General features: G+C 41.7%; 3 protein-coding genes across 11 annotated transcripts in view; 2 read left to right on the forward strand and 1 right to left on the reverse strand.

The window, feature by feature from the left end:
- Window positions 1-153: 153 nt before the first annotated feature.
- Window positions 154-15,157, forward strand: CCNC (cyclin C). 3 transcript variants are annotated; one of them, XM_083433597.1, is made up of 12 exons: window positions 154-385; window positions 2,877-2,983; window positions 5,226-5,310; window positions 6,030-6,099; window positions 6,960-7,011; window positions 7,724-7,779; window positions 8,117-8,152; window positions 9,715-9,806; window positions 11,071-11,138; window positions 11,523-11,602; window positions 12,217-12,335; window positions 13,554-15,157. In XM_083433597.1, the coding sequence occupies exons 1-12, from the start codon at window positions 354-356 to the stop codon at window positions 13,606-13,608; spliced, it is 852 nt and encodes a 283-aa protein (XP_083289723.1). In that variant the 5' UTR covers window positions 154-353; the 3' UTR covers window positions 13,609-15,157. The 3 variants fall into 3 exon arrangements, 2 of the variants coding, with proteins under 2 accessions (XP_083289723.1, XP_083289722.1); XR_014509551.1 differs by having other exon boundaries at window positions 166-385; window positions 12,217-12,613; window positions 12,828-15,157; XM_083433596.1 differs by having other exon boundaries at window positions 166-385; window positions 13,712-15,157.
- On the reverse strand, window positions 15,151-20,098 carry TSTD1 (thiosulfate sulfurtransferase like domain containing 1; the record flags this gene model as incomplete). Of its 2 annotated transcripts, none has more annotated exons than XM_083433612.1 (4): window positions 15,151-16,032; window positions 17,784-17,943; window positions 18,146-18,322; window positions 19,924-20,098. In XM_083433612.1, 4 exons carry the CDS (start codon window positions 20,096-20,098, stop codon window positions 15,969-15,971), a joined length of 576 nt encoding a protein of 191 aa, XP_083289738.1. In that variant the 3' UTR covers window positions 15,151-15,968. The 2 variants fall into 2 exon arrangements, with proteins under 2 accessions (XP_083289738.1, XP_083289737.1); XM_083433611.1 differs by lacking the exon at window positions 15,151-16,032 and adding an exon at window positions 16,742-16,858.
- Window positions 20,000-24,599, forward strand: part of USP45 (ubiquitin specific peptidase 45) — a 59,192-nt gene continuing 54,592 nt past the window's right edge. For 2 of the 6 annotated variants that reach the window (XM_083433475.1, XM_083433476.1), the window contains exon 1: window positions 22,823-23,504. The gene's annotated coding sequence lies outside the window, so the exon portion shown is untranslated. Of the gene's footprint in view, window positions 20,118-22,822; window positions 24,232-24,599 lie in introns of those variants that run through there. The other 4 variants (XM_083433479.1, XM_083433480.1, XM_083433477.1 and 1 more) reach the window with 4 other exon arrangements.

Below are 24,599 nucleotides of genomic sequence, written 5' to 3' on the forward strand. Positions count from 1 at the left end.
GGGCAAGGCAAAACTTAACGGATGCACCCTTGAACAGCTGAGGGTGAGGATAGCCGGCATTCTGAGTTTCCATTCGGACCCCTCCACCCCATGGGCGGAACTTGTCTGCTGCGGAACTGATTTGCAAGGCGGCCGCGAGCTGCCGGACGACGGAAGGGTGAGCACGCAGAACCGAGGCTTGCCGCTTGTTAGGAGCGCTGCCGCTCATTACAGACTCTTCTTTCCTGCCGCTGAAGCTGTTCCTGTTCCTGGAGTGGCGGGAGGGGGGCGTCAGAGGAGGCTGCACCGGTACCGGCGTCTGTGCTCTCCGCCTGGGCAACCAGAAACGAAAAGGCTCCCCCCGACTCCGCTACATGGCAGGGAACTTCTGGCAGAGCTCGCATTAGTGAGTAGCTGTTTTCACGGGTCTGGGTGCAACTAGGAGATGGGAGGCGAAAGCTGTGCCGGATTACCGGGGCGGGGAGGCACAAATGTGGGGGGGGGGGGGGGGAGGAGAAAAGGCGGGCGAGGCAAGCCCCCCCGTAGGTCCTCCATAGTTAATAGTCGTTGGAATATTAGGTGCGGTGAGATGCGGCTTTGCGGGTGGAAGGGGTGTGCCTGGAGGTTGTGGCTTTTGGGGAAAATATGAATTCTTACACTGTTATATGTTTGTATGGCTTTATGCCAAAGCTGTTACGGGTTTTCTGCTCCTGGCTGTAAGGATGAAATTGGCTGTGTGTGCTGTTGTGTTTTTCCAGATGGAAAATCCCTTATAGAAAGTCATGCAAATCTATGGTAAAGTTCTGGTCAGCTTGCCTCAAAAACTGACTTTGTAGGGTTGGAAAAGGTCCAGAGAAGGCCATCCAAAATGTTCAAGGGGGTAGAGAATCTCCCTATGAGGAAAGGTTGAAGCATATGGGGCTTCTTAGTTTAGAATAAAGGCCGGTAAGAAGTGACATGGTGGAAGTTCATAAGATGGTGCAGAGAAAGTGGACGGAGAAAATATTTTCTTCCTTTCTCATGACAGTAGAACTTGTGGGCATCCAATGAAGCTGAATGCTGGAAGATTCAGGACAGATAAAAGAAAGTACTCCTCCATGCAGCACATAGTTAAACTTTGGAACCTGTTCTCCTAGGAGGCAGTGATGGCCACCAAACTGGGTGGCTTTAAAAGAGCATCATACAAATTCATGGAGGAGAAGGCCATTAGAGGCTAAAAGCCACAGTTCTACATGCACTATCTGAGGCTATATGCCTCTGAATACCAATTGCTGGGAATCGCAGGTGGGCAGAGTACTGTTGGAAGTTTCCCACAGGCATGTGGTTGGCTGCTGTGAGAACAAGATCCTGGACTAGATGGGCCATTGGCCTGATCCAGCAGGCTCTTCTTGTGTTCTTTCATGTGGCATTGATAAGGTGACAGCACATGTAGGGCAAGGTGCTTTTGACACAGTAAAAGTGCTGCCTGCTGTATACTACATAATTTAGTAAAGACCCAAGAGTTTTGTGGCGCTAAAAAAACCTAACAAACTATTGATGTTTTTTATTGAACCATACTACTAGTATCGCTTTATGCACACAGTTTTTTATTTTCTATTTTGGTTCAAATGGAAAGGCAACAAGTAGTTATTTAAATTTTGGATGGAAACAGGTAATGTGAAAAATGTGGAATGTTCTGATATCTATTTGTTGTTTACTGTGAGAGGAATGTTGCCCTTTTAAATTCATCATTTCTCCCTCCTTTCTTCAAATGCTTTCATATCTGCATATTGTATCTGTGCACAAATGAATATTGTACTACATCCCAAGAATTGGGTTGCTTATTTCCCACCACCTCCACCCACAGGAGGTGGGTGCATTGTGATATTATGAGGCTAGAGAACCTTCAGCAGATAACTTGAGGGTAACCAACTTAGTGCCCTACAGATGTTGTTGAGCTCCAACTCCCATCTGCCCAAGTCAGCATGGTCAGTGGTCAGGGAAGGTGGGAGTTGTAGTCCAGCAACATCAGGAGGCCACCATGTTGGCTACCCTTGAAATAACTGAAAGCTTGTAAAAAATATCCATGGTGAAAAGGCTTGACTCAGGTTCATAATTTTTTTACAGAAAATGAATGGGTATCTTTTAGGATAATGCAAACTAGCACTTACAAATAGGAGAAAATTTCACCTGGCTGGAGATAATTCTCATTATTGCAGCAGTCAGTTTATCTTTCTTTGCCCACTTTTTAGGTGTAATCTACCAGCACCTAAATTCTAAATGTGTTTATTTGTGAGAAAGTCTGATTTCAAAACCCAAAACAATATAAACACATAATTGGAAATCATGATGATGTTGACATGATGATGATGATGACAGGTGCCACAGGCAGAGAGGCTGGATTGAATTTGTAGGTGTATGCATGCTTTGCATAGCATTTATTTATTTATTTATTTAAATTATATTCTGCTTACTAACCAGAGTTCTTGAGGCATCTAGCAGCATATTTAAAATAAAATAAAACAGAAAGAAAGTTACTAGGGCAGAACAAAGAAGTATACAAGTTTCTTCCTCATTCTCAGATACTGCAGATGCTGCTCTGCAGCTGAATCTCTCGGCCCCAGCAGGCCTCAGAGGAAATGTCTGCCGAAGCAGTCACAGGTTGGGGCTTCCTTGCTTGGCTGCTGCTGCTGTCTCTTGTAGCTGCTGGCTCTTGTGGCACATGTAAGAGGTGCTGGGGGAACAAATTAGTATGGGTCTGAATAGCTAGGAAAGTTTGTGGCTTTTGCATCAGGCTGTGTAGTAGAAGCTGAAACGTAGGCTGTTTTCTATTTGTGGTACAATGGCCTTCTGTTTAGCTGGTATAATAATCTAACTTATACTGAAAGTTGTCTCTTCTCTCTCCACTTTCTTTGTAGCTTACAATGGATTTTGGATAAGCAAGATCTGTTGAAGGAACGCCAGAAGGACTTAAAATTTTTGGCAGAAGAAGAATATTGGAAGCTGCAGATATTTTTTACAAATGGTAAAAATAGTTTCACTTTTAACTTAGCCCACTGTTTCATACTGTGTGTGTGATGAATTATTTTTGTGTTAATATCTTAAAATACACAAATTCACCATAACTTATTTTTAGAAGAAACGTTCATTAGGTACCTAGTGACATGAACATGCTCCCCCAAGAGACCTTATCTTTCACCTTAAATATAGCATTCAGGTTTATTTATGGTTTGTTGTTTTTGGCATTATGCATATGTTTTCATCCTGAGACCTTGTGGATGCAAGGCATGTGTTCTAACACTGAACTTTGGGCATCTACTACATGTTTGTTTTAATGTGACAGTCCTTCAGGTCCTGGTTTAAAGGCAATAACATAATGCCTAGTTTGTATGTAAAGATGGCACTTGCAGGGGAGCTGAAACTGACAGTCCAGCCTTTACCGTGAGGTTATCCTTCTCTTGGTCTTTCACTTTAATAGTCCTTCTTGGGTTCCTCTGCAATTCTGAAGACTTGCTGTGAAACTAATAAGAGACTTCTCTGCCTTTAACTTGGATTCAGCTTGTATGATTCTTCTGTGGTGTAAGGCCAGAACATGGTTTGGACTTATGCATGTGTGTGCAAATGTGGCTGATGATCTTCCTTGTCATAGATGCTATCTGTTAAGTAGTGGCTTGTTAAGCCTGCCTAATGATTTTTTTTTAGCTACAGTAAGATCTGCACTGTGATCTATTGGTTCTTAGCTTGTTTTCTTAGCCACTGTAGCAGATCTGTGTAAACTTAATATGGGAAAGAGAGGGAGTATGTTAGAAACTGCTATGGCTGGATGGAGAATATTTGTAAAGTGCTGCTGATTTTTGTGTCGTGATATTTGGATATCATGAATGTATACAGCATTTATTCATGGTGTTACAGTGCAGCATCAGGTTGATCACAATTGTAATGGTTGTTCCTTTAAACATTAATCATGTGTGCAAATGCCTTGCTTGGCAGTCAGCCTTTAAAATCTGTGCATAGTTATGTGAATTGGAATGGCATAACTTGCAGTGCTGTTTTAAAATGGCAGGATAATGATACAGCATTGCCATGTTCAGATTATAAATGGATGAGGGCATTCAGGAAAAATACCAAGTAATCACCTTATGTTTCATTCCATCATTCTGTCCTTCCACCTCTGCTCGGGATCCCAGACGGATGCTTCTAACATGCTTGGCACATCTCCTTTGCCTGGAAGGCCAAATAAGAGCTACCTGCACAGCTGACACCAGGGCTGCTTCTTGGCCAACTGGCAGGCAGAGCTTGTGATGGAGCAGCTGACTACTTCCTCTAGTGTCTCTCCCCCCTGCATCCCACTCCTTTCCCTAGATTAAATATGTCATACTTCAAACACCTGCTGCCCTGCCAAATTCAGCAACTATGTTGTTATTGGCAGCTTCATTCATTGGACAAATAACATCAGCGTTGTGATGTGTTTAAGCATTGTAGGCTAGAGGTGGCTCGGTTTTTGTTTTTTTAGCTGAGGGCTTACGGATCTCCAGAAGGCATGTGTAATGTAATTGTAGGAGTCTAGAGTAAGTGATTTGAGAGTTGCCTTAAATTGTACATCTTAGAGCAAACTGTTGCCTTCACTGTATAGAGACGTCACATGCCTCTTCTTCTTTCATGGAACCATCTTTAAATGTTGGAATTAAGTGCCATCTGTGTTTGAACTAGTTTGACTTAGTGGGTAGCATGCTACACTTTGACCTAGAATCACCTTTTAATCCCTCAGGTAGTTGTGGGGAAATCACTGATCCAGTTCAGCCATACATTTTCAGGCTTGCTAAATTTCAGTTTAGCAGCCAGAAATAACCATTAAGACCACATTCCCATTTGTTCCTTGGTAGTTCCCTGGTATGTCTGAAACAGGGACCTCTGGTTTAATGTCAGTACCTGACAGGGATATTAAATCATGTTTTATATTATTGTTTAGCAGTCTGAAAAATGTATATCTGAATCAAGCAACTGTGCTGTGGTCTGAATATGTAAAAATATGATTGATGTATCTTTTAGGGTTCCTGAGAGGATGACTCGGTTAAACTTGACAACTCTTTACATATTAAGGCTGCAGTCCTATGCATCAGTAAATTTCATGAAATCATTGGGGCTATGAATAAATGTGGATAGGACCTGATTGTTTCACAGCACCAAGGGAGATAACCTTCACCACTTCTGATAAAATGCAAATTGTACTTTAAAAATCTTAACTTAGTTTTGTTTTTGTTTGTAAGTTATCCAGGCCTTAGGTGAACATTTGAAATTAAGACAACAAGTTATTGCCACTGCCACTGTCTACTTCAAAAGATTCTATGCCAGGTAGGACCACTTTAGTATATATATAGATATATTTCCTTTTTAAACAGAATTCATAAGTTAACAGATAAATTGGTTTGTAGCCATATCCAGCGGGTACTGTTCAGCTGATGAAAGGCTTTTGTAGGCAGAATGGGAAGGGTAGCAATTTTCAGTTATTACATTCCACAATGCCATGGTGCCTCTGTAACAGTGATCCCAGATGCCTTCATCTGCCCCAGCTGTAATAAAACATCTCTCCCATATTGGCCTCTGCAGCCACAGCAGGCGATGCAACTCTCTAACAGGTTGACTTTACCCCCAGTGGCACACTCTTCCATTGTCTCCTGAGACAGATGAATGCCAACACAACACACACAGTCTCTCTCCACCTGCTAAATATGCTACAGAGGGTTGGGAGACCCTGCAAAACAGATTTAGAGGGGTGGGGGCTGCAGGAGGGAAGGCAAATTGCTAAAAACTGCTACCTTTCCCATTCTGCTTATGGAAGCCTTCCTGTCAGCTGAGTGATACCATTTAATTCAACCCCATTGTCCAAATATATGCAAACCTTTTATTTTTTAATTTAATTTTATTTATTTAATAAAATTTATACACTGCTTGACTGTAAAAAAAACAACCTCAAAGCGGTTTGCATTATTGGTGGTAACTTTTCTAAAAAGCAGTGCTCTAGGTGATTTGCTCCTTCTGCCTTCTTAAAATCATGTACTGTAACTTTTCAGATATTCCCTAAAAAGTATAGATCCGGTACTAATGGCTCCTACGTGTGTGTTTTTGGCATCCAAAGTAGAGGTATGTAGAGCATATTTTTCTGTGCGTGCATAAATTTGGTATAAAAAAGAGCGGAATTAGTTTTTAACCCTAAAGAGAAAAGTTAAATTGGAGCATTTGGTGTCTTTGTTTCTCCATGTCCTTCTGGGAGAAACGGGAGCTCCATTATTCAATGCTAAATCACACTTACAAAAGGGGGAGGGTTTCTTTTGTTGTATGTGTTGTTGTTTAACCTTTAAGAAGAAAATCAATAAAGATAAATTTAAAAAGGAAGATCCAGTGGTGGTGATGAACTGTAGTTCATTACCATTCTAATCTGTCCTATTGGCTGAGTTGCTGTCTTGTCTTCTCAGTCTTTATAGATTCTAGGATTTAGTAAAGTGCATAGCATTTCTCCCACCAAGGGGTTTGTGCCCTTCCCACCATCATTATTGGTGTTTGGCTGTCCATACATTCAGAATAAATGGCGACCCTTGATCACACCATGCTTCCAGTGCTACAGGTTGCTTTTCTTGCCTTGGGGTTACAGAAGCTAGGTATGAGGGCCATCTTGGTAGCTGCATTGCTATTGAAAGATAGTCTGCTGATGGGAAAGAAAAAAGATTCCTTCTCAGACAGGCTTCTTTATTATTTGCAGCGTTGTTGTGACTATAGTAGGGTGAGGTGGAGATGAACCTTTTTACACCTGTTCACCATAGGCTGCAGTGGAGCTGGGCATGGCTGCCTCGGATTCTGTCAGTCTGTCTTGGAAAGTGCTCAGCATTTGCCTACAAGCCTCTCAAGAGAACCTTCCTTTCACCCATCATAATGACAGGCAATTTGTCACAGTGTGTTTATAATGTGGAATGCCTTCCAGTGTGACTTCTTTTTTCTTGCTTTAGGAATTTGGTGTGGTCTCAAATACAAGGTTGATATCTGCTGCTACTTCTGTATGTAAGTGTAAATCATGTCCTTTTCTGCTGCTTTATCATAGGTAAAATAGTCATCATAATAGTTATACATAAAATGTTGTCTTTTTCATAGGAAGCTGTGCATTGCTTAGGAACTTTGGGGATTGAATAGTATAACAATATCTGAAATAAATAAAACAGATTAAGTACTAACTGAAATCAGTTTTCAATCTCAGCAGCAGCAATGAAAATGAATTTCTTTATCCTTAGTATGTTTGATACTTGGTTAAAGTCTGTCTCCCCTTGCCCCTCTGCAAAATAGATATTTGCACATGCATGATAGTAGAAAACTAATTTCTAGAAACTGGTAAATGCTTCCATACCAGTAGATAATTTGGTCAATTTGTAAGCTTTCAGAGTCTGATAAACATTTTCTTTTAAAAAGCCATATCAACTTACTTTTCAAAGTATATAAAATAAATTTCAAAACCTATTCTCACCCACCCACCCTTTGATTTGGTCATTGCAATACTATTTTATTCACATTCTTTCATAGTAGTTTTTCACTGTACCTGTCAGGTAATCTCAAAAGTCCATATGCTCTAATATACGTAGTTTCCAGGTGCTTGGAAATGTAAATCAATGCATCCAATATCCAGTCTTGTGAGATTTGTGAGTTCAATGAAAAATAAACATGGTGGTTTAATTTTATCCTCTTTTTTAAAAAAATGTCTCTTGACTTCTTTTAATTGCAGTGAAAACTAGGTTTTCGTATGCCTTTCCGAAGGAATTTCCTTATAGGATGAACCATGTAAGTAACCCTGTAGTGATATAGTTTGCATTAGCATATCATCTCTGAATTAGTACATTGGCACCTCCACCATAAATATATTTATTTGAAAGTAAGCTCCACCAATTGATAAGTGGAACTTACTTCCACATGTACATCACTTACGTTGCCCTTTTGTAAATGGGTGCAACAGTTGAACTGATGTCTAATAAAATATATTATGCACAGAATTTCATTACAATATATTGATGTTGAGTGGAATGGATTTACCTAGTCTCCAAAGGGTCTGTGTTTTCCCTCCTTCCTTTTAATGTGAGCAGTGTGTTTGGTATGATTAACTTACTTTCTATTTTTGCAGATACTAGAATGTGAATTCTATCTCTTAGAATTAATGGTAAGTTCATCTGTTTAACTCTGCATTGGCTTAACTTTATATTACAGCTTTATATACAGCTTTCCTATTTGTTAAAGGGGATAAAATGAGCTATTACCCACAGCACTTACCTTTAAACAGGCAGTATTGTCCACACCTCTCCCCAGTTGCACTGCAAGTCCCTAAGAAAGGAGCATTCCTTTTTATAGTTTAGTAGTTCATGAAAGCTAAGCAGAAGTTAGGAATAGAGTTGCACAAATTACATACAAAACCTGAATGTTTTCTTTGTATAGATATTTGAATACATTATATTTAGTTTGTAAGATATACAGTGGTACCTCGGTTTACGAACTTAATCTGTTCCGGAAGTCTGTTTTTAAACCAAAGCCGTTCTTAAACTGAGGCATGCTTTCCCTAAGGAGGCCTCCTGCCGCTGGTGTCCTTCCACCGTTCGGATTCCGTTCATAGACCGAGGTAAAGTTCGCTAACCGGAACACTACTTCCGGTTTTGCGGAGTTCATATACCGAATAGTTCGTAAACAGGGCTGTTCTTAAACTGACATACGCTTCAGGTTACAGACTCCACTAACCCAGAAATAGTGCTTCAGGTTAAGAACTTTGCTTCAGGATGAGAATAGAAATCGTGCTCTGGCGGCAGCAGGAGGCCCCATTAGCTAAAGTGGTGCTTCAGGTTAAGAACAGTTTCAGGTTAAGAATGGACCTCCGGGACAAATTAAGTACTTAACCCGAGGTGCCACTGTGCTATAAATACTTAGCCACAGGTGTAGGTTCAGGGACCCATGTCATGTTCTTACATCTCATAAATACTTCTCTGGAAATGTGTGTACTCTTGGCTACTTTATATACTGACAACTGCTCTTCCAATCAGTCAGCTAACCAGTACAGGCAGCACAGCTACTCTATTCATCATCTTGGACAGACAACGGGCAGTGTAATACTTTGGACTCCACCCACCTTTAGCTTTGGCCCTGCTCACCATTGGCATGTGGCCTCTGTGAGATTACCCTTGACTTTTAAAAACTGTTCTAAGGTGTGCTTTGTGGTTAAAAATTCTGCCTCTTTTTAGTGTGGTTTGCAACACATAGTGCCTTTGCACATTGCATCTCTGTTCTGAACTAGTGGAGGAGTCTCTCTGACATAACCCCCCATTTATATTACAAGAAGAGAAGCGAGAACTTACTTGAATTTCAAACTAGTGCCAGTTATTTTGACAAGCTTTTAGTTTATGCAATTTTAAACACAGTATGTTATTTCGCAAGGTTCATTTTCCAGTGAGGTATTTAGGTTTGTGGGCAAATAAGGTTTTTGTTGGCTGCAGTTGTGTCACTTTGTGTCTCCAAGGGAGATAGTCTGATAGGCAGTCTGTCAGCTTCTACAGAGGAGTATTCTAAAGAGACTACTGACCTCATTTTGACAGAATAAGGGTGCTGCAACAGTAACATGTTGAATGGAAGGCAGGAAGCACCTAAATTTGTAAGTCAGATGTTTTGAATTCCTGCTGGTGACAGTGAGCTTTGTGCTGCACTTAATTTTAAATGGCCTTTTAAAATCAATCTTTCCAGGACTGCTGCTTGATAGTATACCATCCGTATAGACCTCTACTCCAGTATGTGCAAGATATGGGCCAAGAAGATATGCTGCTACCCCTTGCCTGGTAATAAATATAAAATGTTTAAAGAGTGTGTTCATCTGAGGAAGAGTACAAGATTAAATACAACAATGGAGATGAAGTCTGCTAACTGACTTTGCAGACACTTTCCCCAGTTTGCCGAAGCCACGTGAGCCAATATCTAGACATTTTCCTGGGTACAGTGGTACCTCGCAAGACGAATGCCTCAGAAGACGAAAAAATCACAAGACGAAAGATTTTTTCGTTTTCTGAGTCGCTTCGCAAGACGGATTTCCCTATGGGCTTGCTTCGCAAGACGAAAACATCTTGCGCCTTTTTTTAAAAACCGCCAATGCATTCCTATGGGAAACCGTCAATACACATTGGTGCTTTGCAAGACGAAAAAATTCACAATTTCTGCTCCCCACCCCCTTTTTCTAAGCCGCTAAACCGCTAATAGCCTTTTAGCAGCTAATCCGCTAATCCCTTAAGCCTTTAATAGCCGCTAATAGCGCTAATCCGCTAAGCCGCTAATAGGGTTGCTTCGCAAGACGAAAAAACCGCTAGACGAAGAGACTCACGGAACGAATTAATTTCGTCTTGCGAGGCACCACTGTATTAGTATTAGTTTAATACATGCTGGAGAACACATGGAACTAGTTTGATTTATTTGCCACCATTTGATTGTTTTACATATGACCTGTACAGCCTTTTTTTCAAAACACCCAAGGGGAACACATAGTAATTAGACACTCTGATTACTATTTTATTTATATATTTATCCCTGATCTTCATGGAACTCAAGGTGGCTTCAGCAAGGTGCCTGCCCTCAAACCATCCCTAACCTTGTCTTGCAGTAGGAAAGATGACATCATATAATGTCTCTGAATACAGATCAATTACAGTTGTACCTTGGTTGTAGAACGCCCTGGAACTTGGACGTTTTGGCTCCTGAACGATCAAAACCCGGAAGTAACTGTTCTAGTTTTCGAACGTTCTTTTGGAAGCTGAACGTCCGATAGGGCTTCTGCGGCCAATTAGAAGCCGTGATTTGGAAGTCGAACGCTTTGCAAGTCAAACGGACTTCCGGAATGGATTTGGGAAGAAATTAAACCAGTGTTCCAAACTGCATAGTATGTAGGAAAAAAATATACAATGAAATGTGTATATAATGATATACATCCTGATTTCAAACAGAACGTAAATGTTTAAAGGAGAAATAAGTGGTGTGTTTGTGGCATATTACCTTGACTCCCTTATGTGAAGAAATGAATGGCAGCATGCTGATTGGTTGCTTTTGCTTGTGCAGGAGGATCGTGAATGACACATATAGAACTGATCTTTGTCTGCTGTACCCTCCTTTCATGATAGCTCTAGGTAAGTAACATGTTAAAAAGTGCTTTATCGCTATTTGAATGGAATGATTTGGTGTAGAGTTTCACCCATGACCATCTTCATAGAAAGTCTGGTGTTGACATCATAGCCTCAGTTTCATTTTTTTACTTAGTAACTGAAATGCTTTTATGGTGTTAATTTAAAAAAATCTAATGGAGTAACTAGGAAACGAAAGTTAAACGTACATGTTAAGTGTCAGCAGTGTGAAAAGTATCTAGAATGGCTTGATGGAAAAATCCTCTCTTGAGAGGTAGACAGTGGTACAAAGAACATGTTCTGGAAATGTCCTTTGCCATTACTAGTATGTTACCCATCATTCTGCAAGTATTGTTATCTAACCTTACGCAACATTTGTTTCCCTTGCAGCTTGTCTACATGTGGCTTGTGTTGTCCAGCAAAAGGATGCTAGACAGTGGTTTGCTGAGCTCTCTGTTGATATGGAGAAGGTAGATACATTTTCTTTCCTAGGTACAGATTTATTGTGTAATGGGAAAACATGTATGCTAGCCACATGCCCTCAAGTAAAGTGGTAGCTTCATAGGACCAGGTATTATAATCACTTCTTGACAATGCTTGAACACCGGACTAGCTTCTGGTCATTTTGGGGGCAGAATTCATGGTGCAGGTGCTTATTTTCAAAGTCCTATGTGTATTGGAACTGGGCTGGTGTAAATCAAATGAAGGCTGTGTTTATTTCCTCTTGAAATTACTGACCATTCAGCTAATTTCCTAGTGCACTGATCTCTGAATATAAACTCTGTTATGCTTTAAGATCAAAGCTCATGTTAATTCCCAGTAACAAATCCCAAATAATCCCAAGTACCAATGTTTTAAGATGTTGAATGTTTTAAAGTAGGCTCGGAATTTGTCCTTCCCCACCCACAGTGGGTAAAATATTAAATATATTATTACTAAATTTAAACAGACAGAGGTACTATACAAGGGTAACAGAAGACTTAATATTTTCGGACCTATTCCTTGTATGTGAAGTGTGTGCCAATTGCTGACAGACACATAGAAACATGCCTACGTTTTGTCATCTAGACATATTTTTGTTTAGATTTTAGAAATAATCAGGGTTATCTTGAAACTGTATGAACAATGGAAGAACTTTGATGAAAGGAAAGAAATGGCTACTATTCTAAGTAAGATGCCTAAACCAAAACCACCTCCAAACAGGTAGGTGTCTTCAAACTTTGTTTTCTCCTTGTTGTACTTATCTATCCCTATACAGAACCAATAAAACAACAACAACAACAAAAAAAGGAACAGAACAATTATACTAAAATTAACCCCCAACCAACTATCCATCCCACCCACCCACCCCCAACAAAGGAAAAAAGGAAAAAAAGGAATAAAAATTGAAATTGCCACCGACTGCTTGAGGACATTTTAAAGCACATTAACCACCTGGAACAGGGAACCAATGGCAGAACATTTCCCACACTTCCCCAAAAGTTTGTTCCAAATAAGGGCCTGGGCCACGCCCCCTGGGCCAGTTGGAGAAGGCCCTGGAAGGGAGCAGGCCCTGCAGTCCTCACCCAGCTGATGGTCCGAGGCCTCACCGCAGCAGGAGTCCCTTTATAGCTGGGAGAGAGGGCCTGGGCCACGCCCCCTGGGCCAGTTGGAAAAGGCCCTGGAAGAGAGCAGGCCCTGCAGTCCTCCCCACAGCCTATGGTTTAGGACTGTTAGTCATTGGATGTTTGTAAACTGAGTGACATTGTTCCTTATTAAAGCTTGTTGGTTTGCAGGGATCTTTTTACCAGGCACATTGTCTGCTTATAACAAATACTCAGGATTAGCACAGGCTTACTGGCAAGGGGTTGGTGGATAGGTTGTTGTGATTTTGGATAAGATATATATAACCTTTGCCCCTTGCAACTCTGGTTATGAGCTGAGTGTGAGATCATTGTGTGGGTTAAATTCTATACCTGATTTTTGAAAAACAAATGTACATTCCAGGAACAAATAATTTTTTTAATAACCACACTGCTCCCTACCCAGGCAGTTGTTGGCATAACTAAGTGAAAGTATGAAGACAAAAGCTACAAGGACTCAGAAAACTTTTTAAATTTATTTTCTCAGTCATGATTTAAGCAAGACTCACAATTTGTAGGACTTTGAGGCAAATTTCCGTGGTGCTATTTACATTTTGCCACTTGCACAGGCTCTCCTAGAATAAATTCTTGTATGCTCTCACATGAAGTAAATGTAATTAAAGAGCTGCATGATGATTGACCTTGTCCATTGTGACTTCTTGTGCTTCCAAGATTGTAGAATAAAGACTGTAATCTCCTGCCTTGCTGTTACATTAGAGATGCCTTCATGAAATGAATTCACATAAGTAAAAGAAATAATTTTAAATATATATATCCATATTTGTTTTCTTCCGAACAGTGAAGGTGACCAAGGTCCAAATGGAAGTCAGAATTCTAGCTACAGCCAGTCTTAAGCCATTCCAAAGAAACTCATTGTGGACCACTTTGGATTATGTCATGATGGATTTTTTCTTGTGTGGAAGACATGAACACAAGGTTTCAATAATGTCTTTTCAGAAAGAACTTGAAGAATGTTTCTGTCAAGCATATTGAAAACTTTTCCATAAATACACACCCTTTTGAATTGTGGCACTAACACATTTAACACCACTTCTCAGTCTCCAAACAAGTCGAAAGCCTGGATAAAGCTAGAAAAAACATGATTAACTTCAGTATGGACAGCATTCAACACTTTAGTTGTTTTTTTAAAAAATGAAGAGTTAAAGAAACTGTTATCACGAAGCTGGGTGAGTAACTGGATCTTCTTGCCCCCATACCAGTTTGACCACAGGAGGTGGCTTGAAATGTTGGATTTGAAATCCTAATTGACCAGGTATATACTCTAAATGCTAGTGAATATTGTACAAGAAGGAAAATGCACTTCTTCAGTAAATTCTTGAAAGGAAAAGACTCCTTAAACAAAGAGTAAGATAGTTTTGCATTCCTCACCTGAAATTTAACAAGATAGTCTTAGTCTGTACCTATAATTTGTTAGCAGAAATTGAAATCCAGTACCCAAAAAAGTGCAATATGTATAATGCAAATTGTGGCTGTTGTAGGGAGGAAAATGTCAACCTTTACAAGTGCTAAACTATTAAGTCATACTTTGTAATCCAATCAAGTTGAATAATCTAACCTATTTGAGGTAATGGTGGATGTGTTGTGTGCTATAGAAGTTAGCTTGCCTTCATTGTTACAAATCATTCATCGTAACAGAGGCTTCTTAAGAAAGCAGCAAGTATTCAGATGAAAATAAAACTTACTCTGTAGGAAACTATTTATTAATTACTGTAAAAATTTTACTAGAGAGGCTTAATTTTTTTTAAACTACAGGGCCATATTCTGTGCTCTTTACTCAGGCACACCTTCCACTGAAAATGGGATTTGCTTCAAAGCCTTTAGATTTTAATGAACATTATGCACACACAATTTCATAATGAAGTAAGTGTTTGTTATCCTAAAACAAAATCAAATAAAAATAACTACTGGATTTCAGTCTTAGGTCTTTTTTCATCCCAGAGAACAACTTTAAACTGGTACAAAACCAGAGGAATGTTGGTTTGAAGAATCTTGTCACTTGGTGCTTGTTCTAAAACTTGATTTTTTAAAAAGCAGCAGTGCCTGCTTCTACTTGATCTGTCATTCAATTAAGTGTAACCAAAGTGTTTTTGTATGCAAGTGATTGGGCTCTTTGCACTTAACTGTAAGTTATTTTTATAAAGCGTGTTTGGATACTGACTTACGAAAACACTTCTGTGAGAAGTGATGTGTTTCTGGCCTTTTCATACTCTCCTTGTTTGTTCTGCTTATTTTGTTGTCTTGTTCCACACCCGTGCTAACATGATTGGTTGAAGACACCTTGTCCTTAGCCATATGGAAATTAATTTTGTTCCCCTGAGGGTTTAAACTTTATTTGTAATATGAACTAGCTGGGTAGGAATAAAAACAAATGCAAATTGACAACTTTGTCTGGTTCTTTTATTCTGGAGTGATAAATAAACGATACAAATAAATCAAGGTGGGTATTGCAGATATATAAATAAAGAATGGAATCATGATCCGCTGAAATCAGTGGAAGTTGTTTAATTGGAAATATGATTGCATTGTTGATTTAACTGTGGAATAGTAATAGGTTATGTAGATGTAGCATATTGTATTCATACTATGAACACTTCCCCTGTTGGATGAAAACATGTTTCCACACACTATTACTTCCACGAGCATTTACTATCAGAAATCAAAAAGCAGGGCTATACAAAGTGTCAAAGACTTTAAAAGCAAAAAGAAGAAACCAAGCTTATCTCTTACATGCTGGATAAACATCTGAGCTCTGTTTTATGTGCAGGAAAAAATACTGGGAAAATTAGCTAAAGTTGTTTGAAGAAAGTGCCTAATTACTAATTTTAAAATGCACAACTTTAATTTGAAATCCCGACTAACCAAAATTCAGTTAGTATGTAAGAGTTGAAATTAATTGCAGTGTTAAGAGAACAACCTGATTATTATTTAGGCTATTATATTGATCCATTGCAAATTTCATTCAAATAGCAAAACTATTTAAGAGGAAATATTCAAATTTTGGAGAAGATATTTCCATAATGGGGAGTAGCCTGGTTGAATATTCAAAACAGGTATGAGTTCTTTCCTGCTGTGTAACACAACCAATATATTGCTACACAAAATAGTTCCTAAATCTATATAGATCCTTAATAAAAGTTAGTTAGCCTTCACTCTGTGCACTATGAGGATACTGAATAGGTCACTATTCCAGATGTTATTTCCCCGCAGAAGATTCATACTCAGCCCATTCCTTGAAGCCACCAGCATAATTCTGAGCTCTGCAAGCACATAAAGTAAGCATCTTAACATTTCACACTGCACAAAGTATTTTAGTTAGTTATCCTTTCTCTAAAACATACTGGCCAGATCACTGATTTGCTCAGAACTCAGTGGGCTCAAAACTTTACGGGAATGTTAACCTTCTACTTCCAACTTCAAAATACTATCTGCTGCATTCTCTGGTGTAACAATTATTATTTAATAAGACAAGGAAACAAAGGAGCATGCATATGATGTCTTCCTCAAACAATACAACCCACAATAGCCTCTTAAACAAATAGTTCATTTTTGCAAAACAGATATAGTTTTGTTGATTAAAAACTATTAATCTCACCACTGGATTTGGCTGCAGCCCATACAGGATTTTTAATTCTGGTTTTTGTCACAGCAGCCAAAGGTATTAAGATTCTGCAGAGTCCACGCAGAATCTTTGATGTAGCAAAGCAGAATAAGGTATCACCTTAGTTATGTTTTTTAAAATCACAAATGAATTTCCTTTTAAGAGGAAAGCTGTGAAATGGCAGGTGGCAGTTTTAGATTGAAGGCAATGACTGATTTACATGCGTCCAAGGCGGCCCAGAAGTGGCTGGAAAAGGGGGCAGAAGGGGGCCTAATGGGCTTATGCATGCTTCATTGTTGCATGCGATGATGACCTGAAATGCAATCCCCACACAAATCAGGGGTTGCCTGTATTTCCATGTACTATCTTCAAGGAAGATCTGTTACTCTATGCAGGGCAGTAGCTAGCGGGTGGTGAGGTGGGCTCCCGCCAGGGCTGCAGGTGGGGGAGGCACAAAATCAGCTAAAATATATCCATAAATATGTCTATCAATAAAAATATTGATTATTGCCTCATAAGAAAAGGTTTTAAATAGAGGGTGAATTGAATGGGTGGAGGAGAGGTGGAAAGAAGAGCTAATTTGTCCGTGGCTAGGGGGAGCAATCTGGACGGTTTCACCAGGGGTGCAAGATCACCTAGCTACGGCTCTGTAGCTATATTTACTGCAAATGGAGCCCTGTGCAAAATACATACACTTAGAATTAAAGAATTCTGGGAAGCTGCTGAGCACCGAGATTAGTGTACCAGTACTGAACTGAACTCCAGTCTTTCTATACATTAAAAAAATCCTAGTTATCTCAAGCTGTTCATTTCAGCAGTCTAATGTAGGTGTTGCGTGTGACATTTTTTGTTGTGGCTGTTAAACGGTTGGCTGTCAGGAATCCTTGACAATCTATTGCAAGTCACTCAGAGTGCTACTAGTAGATCCTGATCTATGTTCTGCCCACCACTGCTCTAGGCAGTTTGCTGTCAGCCTACATGCACGAGAACATTACTTTTTGTGATTGCTTCTACGGAATGAAATGCCTGTAGCATTCCAAAGAACTTAAAACAAGCTGACCTGGTTTTTTGTTTGTTTGTTTAAAGGACTAGAGTGACCAGTCCTGCTTCAGCCTCACTGACTTGCACAAATAGATGGCACATGCTACTTGCAACTGTAATGCTTAAAATTTCATGGCAAGGGTGATAAGTTTTGAATGGCAGGAGACAAAGGTTCCGGTTTGCTTCAGTGGTGCCAGGCTTAGGTCTTCACTGAGCAACAAGTTACTTAGAAGCAAAGATCAGAGCCATGGAATGAAAAGCTATTGATTCACCACACTTCAGAGTAGAACATCAGTGTAAGTATTAAAGCAGAGGTAGAAGTCAGTAAGGATACATTTATGCAGTTTGTCCCTGAGTATATATACTCACCTGCTGAAACCCAGAGACTTTGCAGCAGCTAGAGCTTGTATGCTTCTCACTCCTGCCATACAGGAAAACACTAAAATGTCTGATTTAGAAGGCATATCTTGATGGTATATCTCCTTAAAATGTACAGGTTCCATCTGCAATGCTTCCACAACCTCGCCCACTACAAAAACAAAGACTGACTGTTGAATTAAGTAGCTGACTATGATGAATCATTATAAAGCAAGTAAGTGCAACAGGTCATAAAAGCCATGATACATGGGTGAGCCTTACATATCTCCTGTTACATAGGTAAAAGGTTTTGAGCTAGCTGGCCTTGTATTTCCTCCTCACTCCGCTCATGACCAGGAAGTGTGGAAGCTTACATGGAATGCTGATGGATCCAGGAATTTTCCCATACTGCTCAATTTCCCATTTTTCTCTAACATCAACAAGCAAAATGGCCTTGGATTGCAGCAACTCCTTGAGTTCTTTGTAGGAGACCTTATCTTTAGCAGTGCAAAAGTGGCAAACAATCACATCTGGTTTTTCAGTTTTTAGATCTGTAAAGAGAAGAAGCTATTACTCAAGCAAGCAATATTGTCTCTGGACCATCATTTCTCAAATACATCTACTAGCAACTTCTAATGTTACCAGTGAGCACAGTTTATGCCAGTGGCTTTATAGGGCAGAGCTTTCCAAACTTTTCATGTTGGTGACACACTTTTTAGACATGCATTATTTCGCAACATAGAAATTCAGTTTTACTAGCAAACCCGAGGTTAAACTAACCCTTTTCTAGCCCTGGGAGGAGCACAGGGAGCATTGGCATGACACACCTACACACTGCAGCTGACACACCGGTATGTCATGACACACAGTATCCTCCCTCACCCCCCCCCCCAATTACTGCATTGTCAAATGTACTCATAGATTTTCATAATTTCTGTATCATTAGAACTCAGGATCTCACAGTGAAATTGAAAGGGAGTAGTAGACTCAGAAGTGAAAGTGTTTCATCACACAGCACATCATGTGGTATAGGCCGCAGGCCTATACACCATTTTAAAGGTGATTAAGTTAAACCAGGTGAGGGTTTATTAAGATTGGCAAAATGCTTTTTTGTGTTTTGCTGAGAGTTGTGAAACTCTACAGGTTCAGAGTATTTTTATAGTCCACAATACCACATGCTATAATAAATTTGTTAGTCTGGACACTTACTGTGTGGTACCTTTTAAAATGTTTTCCTTTTAGGGAGAAGGGGGGCCCCAACCACCCTTGCTCCCAGCCTGGCACAAAGCAGGCTTGGATTGCAGCCTCTCCCTCCCATTCAAGAGGAGGAATAGGGAAACAACCAATGCAATGAAAGATATAAAAACAGCTTAGAACTATTCTCCCTAAGTGTGAAATATGTAGTTGCTACTTAACTGTGGAGCTCAAGCCCACAAAGCCCCACTGGTCACACCACCAGGTCTCCTGTGACATGTGGGTATGCTTACCCTTCTCTACTGATCTGGGAATAACTTAAATATATAGCATCTGATCTGATATTGAGATACCACTTCCTCCTTAAAACGTCCTACACGCAAAATCATTCACACCTTTGTCCCCAGCTGCTTTACAGAGGCATGAGGTCATTGCTCTTTTACAAAGAAAGAATGAGGCTGAAATATAGCATAGGCAACTTTGCCCAATCCCCCCCCCCCTTTCGGAATAGGAAGCTAGATCTGGAGGCTGCAATGGATCTGTTTCGCAAGCAGAGCCAAACGTCCTAATCCTAAGATTAGGATTGAGAAATGTTCCACTAATGAAACATAACTGGGTTAGGGGGCGCATTTTATGGTCAGGGATGCCACACGGAATGACAGACTTGTAGAATTGGTAGGGGTCACGAGGGTCATCTAGTCCAACCCCGTGCCATGCTGGGATCTTTTGCCCAACGTGGAACTCGAACCCTAGACCCTGAGATAAAGAGTCTCATGCTCTACCGACTAAGCTATCCCAGCAATCAGAGCTGCTGAATTATGCAAGTGCGGATCTGACCTTACTCTGATGCTAGCGAAAGTCAGACTATGCTGTCGGTTCGGAAGGAGAGATGTTTTCTCCCCAACCCCGCCCCGAAGCGCGCGCACCGGCGTCTCCCCACCCACTCCGGGGCACTTACGCGCCGGACTCCGGAAGGGGCCACGGCCTGCTCCCGATTCCGGCCGCAGAATGGAGTCCCGCCCGTGGCTCCCTGCCAGCAGGCTCTTTCCTCGCCCGCCTCTCGCACTGACCCCTGTCCGCTTTGCTGTCAAAAGAAAGGTCGCCCGACCCAGCCGGCTGCAGCAGCCCCACATGTTGCCCAACGCGGCTCAGGTATCTGCGCGTTTTAACATATCTCCTCCCATTCTTGGCCGGGCTTCCCAAGCTATAGCAGGCCGCGTCGTTTGCCTGTCTTTTCGTCTGTGCCTTATAGGCGCTTTGCACCAGAAGCTGCTACCTCAATCCTATGCCCATTTGCTTAGAAGCCTCCTCTAGGGTTTACTCCCGAGTGCACAAAATACATTTAAAGCGCGCGCGCGCCTCAAAGGAATGTCGGGAACTGTAGTTCACCCCTCAGAGAACTACAGTTCCCAGCACCCTTAACAAACTACAGCTCTCAAGGTTCTTGGGAGTGGGGTGTGTGCTTTAAACGTATGCTGTTTAAAGTGAGTCTAGAATTCCATGCCAAGTAAGCACTTCTGTTTTCTTCTCAACTCAGTGGAACGGTTTCCCTACCTCTGGAGGTTGTGGACTCTCCTTCCTTGGAGGTTTTTAAGCAGAGGTTCAATGGCCATTTCTCATGGATGCTTTAACAGAGACTCCTGCATTGCAGAGGGTTGGACTAGATAGCCCTTGGGGTCGCTTCCAACCCTACAATTCTGATTCTATGAGTCGTATTATGTTAACACCTCTTCCTTTTCTCTGGCTGCTCCCCTCAGGGTGCCCTCAGTTTTCCCTTTTCTGCACAATTAAGAAGTTCTTTTGTTTATGCCCTCTTTTCACCTCAAAAGGATATTGTAGGGCTGGAAAAGGTGCAGAAGAGGGCAATCAAAATGATCAAGGGACTGGAACAACTCGCCTATGAGGAAATGATATAATATTTGGGGCTTTGTAGTTTAGGAAGAGGTTTAGGAGTAAGCAGGGACATGCTAGACGTGTATAAAAATATGTATGATGTTGATAAAAGTGGATAGAGCAAAGCTTCTTTCATAATTCCACAATCAGTGAAGTGGAATGTTGAAAGATTGCTCGGGAAAGCATTCTACTCCCCCCTTACCTTAATTTGATGGTACAAGATTTCAAGTATTACTATGTTTTTAAAAAATATACTAACAAGTGTAGAACTCTATATTCACCCTTAGGCTAGTCTTGGGGAGCAAAGATCACTCCTATACTTGAGCCTTCCACATGGCAAGCCTTGTGCTACCAGCTGAGACTACAGACTGGTGATTCACCCGGTAGCATTATTTATGACAACATTCCTTACACAGAAATGCTTCAAATTATATTGCTTTATGCAAACAAATACTTTTAAAACCTAGATGAGGCTTATTCATTCACATGAAACCTTTTTTTTTTTTTTTGCTAGCAAGTTTTCTATAAAAGTCATGGGTGCAATTTTCCAAAGTGTCTTTCTGTGTACATCTGTAATGAAATGTGTATTGTTTAAAATATATACTTCACAATATTTTGAAAGGCCTTTAGCAGCCAGCCTTGTGGCATATGGTGGCTTTGCATTTCCACATGCAAGACCTATCACTGGTACAAACCAGTCATGTCATACGATAGCTAGCTACAGTATGGCACTTCATATACAGTTATCTGATCTCTAGCTGAAGAAACAGAAGGTAACATATTTAGAGATTAAAGCAAACATTAAGAATTAAGAGCCTCATGTTCCAGAGTAGTCCCAGAAACAAATGATCACATAGCGTTACCTCAGTACAGTGCTAAACTGAGTGGCTTCACAATTATAATGATAAGCAATTACCTGCAAACTGTTCCACCACAAGCCTTATTTATTTGAGGCTTCCAGACTAGAGGTTGCTGTGGAATGGGCTACTGTGATCCACGGAAATCACTGGGACATATTTCTTAGACAACTGTCTTGCATGTGCAGCATGTAGATGCCATGTGTGCAAATTTTCCCATTCATGTCAGTGAAGCAATGAAGGAGAACATCTCCATGCATTTATGCTTTTACAACAGGGTGCACAATTTTGGGGGTGGGATAAGAACCAATGGCACTGAGATTTGGAAAAATACTGCTTCTTTCTGATATTATTTGACACAGTTCTTAAAAGAATTTTGATCAAACACATTTTCATTAGCAAAGGTGGAATTTGAAGAAATGTCTAACAGGATTTCCCCTTGGTTTTTAATTAAATGAGGATAAAACATCTCTATAAAAGGGTGATTAATTTAAGCTGTCATATAAACTGGTTCTCTGGTTGCTGGCTGTCAGCCTATCCATATGGCATTCCTTTTTCTACAGATAGAAGAGTATATTTATGATAGCGTAATTAAAAAGTAAGTCAAGTGTTGCAGTATACATGACATATACGCGATATTCTGATTGATCCACTCCCACTGTGCTAATCTTTCCTAAACCTAAAGATGGATCTAATTTGTGTTATTTAGTAAATTTGCCTATTTATGTGGCATACCAAGAAAGATGGCAGGAAAGAAAGAGGTAGAGTCAGTGGCATGGTGAGGCACCAGACAAAACATTAAAAATAACAAGGTATTATAGAGTTGTGGCATCTGTTCTGATGGAGCTTTAGGGCAGAGGTGCCCTTAGAACAGGACTTTGAGACAGAAATCTCAAGTCTCAACTTTGGGTCCTATGCAGCCACCTGAAAATACTGGGTGTGGCCTGTTCTAACAAGCAGAAGTGTATGTGTGACTCTAGATTCATAGTCTATCAAGGAAATGCACTCTGCATATGCCCAGAAGTACAATTACACATGCTCAAACCCTGAACAACCTAGTGGTTTGAGCCGAATCGTTTGTTCAGAAGTAAACCATGCAGAGCAAGAGCTTAGTTTTATATTCAGTTAAAATATTCAGGGTCCCAGGTTCAATCCCCGGCACTTCCAGTTAATAGGATCATGAGAAAGGCCCCACTCTGCCTCAGATCCTAGACAACTACTGTTGCCAGGCAAGAGGAGACAAAGCAGGGATCGGTGGATCAGCCCTCCTAGACCCATCCCCCGATCCGTAAAGGGCAGGGGCTGGGGCAATCCGGAATCCTGCACAATTCGTAGCCTAGGACGTGACGCCTGCTCCTTTAACGATGGAGGAGAATAAAAGCCGCTGTGCACATTTAGCGCGATGATGGCTTGCGTTCCCGGTGCAAACAGCCGCACCCGTTTTCAAAGGAGTCAGGAGCGAGGCCTCTCCAAACACGTGGGCACCAGCAATTTCAACGGGGGTTGACATCGATGTAAATACAGGCGGCTCCCTATCGGCGATGCGGCAGCTCCTGCTGGTGTTTACAAAGCAGAGCGGACCCCCCCAACACACAATCCCGCCCCATTCAACCGCCCCGGCTCTCGCTTAGCCGCTCTCAGGGCGGGACGGGCAGCCCAGGCGAGCGAGCGAAGCGGCCCTCGCCGAAGCTTGGCTTCCTTTGCCGCTTCCTGCTCCTCCTCCTCCTTGGCTTCTGCTGCCGCCGCTCCAGCCTGCAGCCTGCGAGGGCGAAGCCCGTCGCCCAGCGCGGTGAGTGCGGCGGGCCGGGGGAGGCAAGCTAAGGGGAGGCATCCCGCTTGGGTGGGGGCCGTGGAAACCGAAGCGGTGGGGGCGCGATGTGCTGGGCGGGGAAGGGGCTGCTCGGCATGTGGGCCCTTCCTCGTCCGCTTTGCAGTGCCTGGGGACCCCCGCTAAGGGCTCCGCGGTGTTTCCCCGAGGGCCCGAGGTCTTGCAGGCGGTGGCTGAGGCGCCCTTGACCCGGCCTTCCTCAGTCGTGGCCTAGGCAGGCGGCCTGCGCTGACTGGGGACACCTTTGGGGGTTGAATTGTGACGCCGCCTTGCACCTCTCGCCCTGGCGGAAGAACTGGTAGGCCGGGTCCCGGGTGGTGAACGCTTAGCTCTCCCGGATCCTTTAAAGGGCCCAGGCCTACGCAGGAGTATTTGGGAGTAAGCCTCGACCCTGGGCTCCATAGTGTTTGCTGCCCAAATGAGTGTGCCCACTAACGTATTGTTGGCCCAGTTGGCTAGAGTCAACAGTGTGAGGCAGCAGCAAAAAAGCTCATGCTGTTCTAGGCTGCATCAGCAGAAGTACAGTGCCCAGATCAAGGGAAGTGATGGTACTACTCTATTCTGCCTTGGTCAGACCACACTTGGAATACTGTGTCCTATTCTGGGCACCACAATTCAAGAAGGATGTTGACCAGGATGATCAAGGGCCTGGAAACTAAGCCTTATGAGGAGCGCTTGAAGGAGCTGGGTATGTTTAGCCTGGAAAAGAGGAGACTGAGAGGAGATATGATAGCCATATCTTAAGGGCTGTCACATGGAGGAGGGAGCATGCTTGTTTTCTCCTGCTCTGGAGGGTAGTAATCAAACCAATGGCTTCATGTTGGGAGAAAGGAGATTCCTGCTTCACATTTGGAAAAAACTTTCTGACAGTAAGAGCTGTTCAGCAGTGGAACAGACTCCCACGAGGGGTGGTGGACTCTCCTTCCTTGCAGGTTTTTAAACAGAGATTGGATGGCCATCTGTCATAGATACTTTAGCATTGCAGAGGATTGGACTAGATGACCCTTGGGTCCCTTCCAAGATTCTGTGGTGCCAAGGTTGCAGGTTCAGTCCTCA

Source organism: Podarcis tiliguerta (assembly GCF_965153285.1).
Source record: "Podarcis tiliguerta genome assembly, chromosome: 3".
Taxonomy (NCBI): Eukaryota; Metazoa; Chordata; class Lepidosauria; order Squamata; family Lacertidae; genus Podarcis; species Podarcis tiliguerta.

Coding starts and splice junctions, on each gene's coding strand:
- CCNC (XM_083433596.1), top strand. CDS start 354: ATGGCAGGGAACTTCTGGCAGAGCTCGCATTA. Junction 5,311..6,029: donor TTCAAAAGATTCTATGCCAG/GTAGGACCACTT, acceptor GTAACTTTTCAG/ATATTCCCTAAAAAGTATAG. Junction 6,100..6,959: donor TTTTGGCATCCAAAGTAGAG/GTATGTAGAGCA, acceptor TTCTTGCTTTAG/GAATTTGGTGTGGTCTCAAA.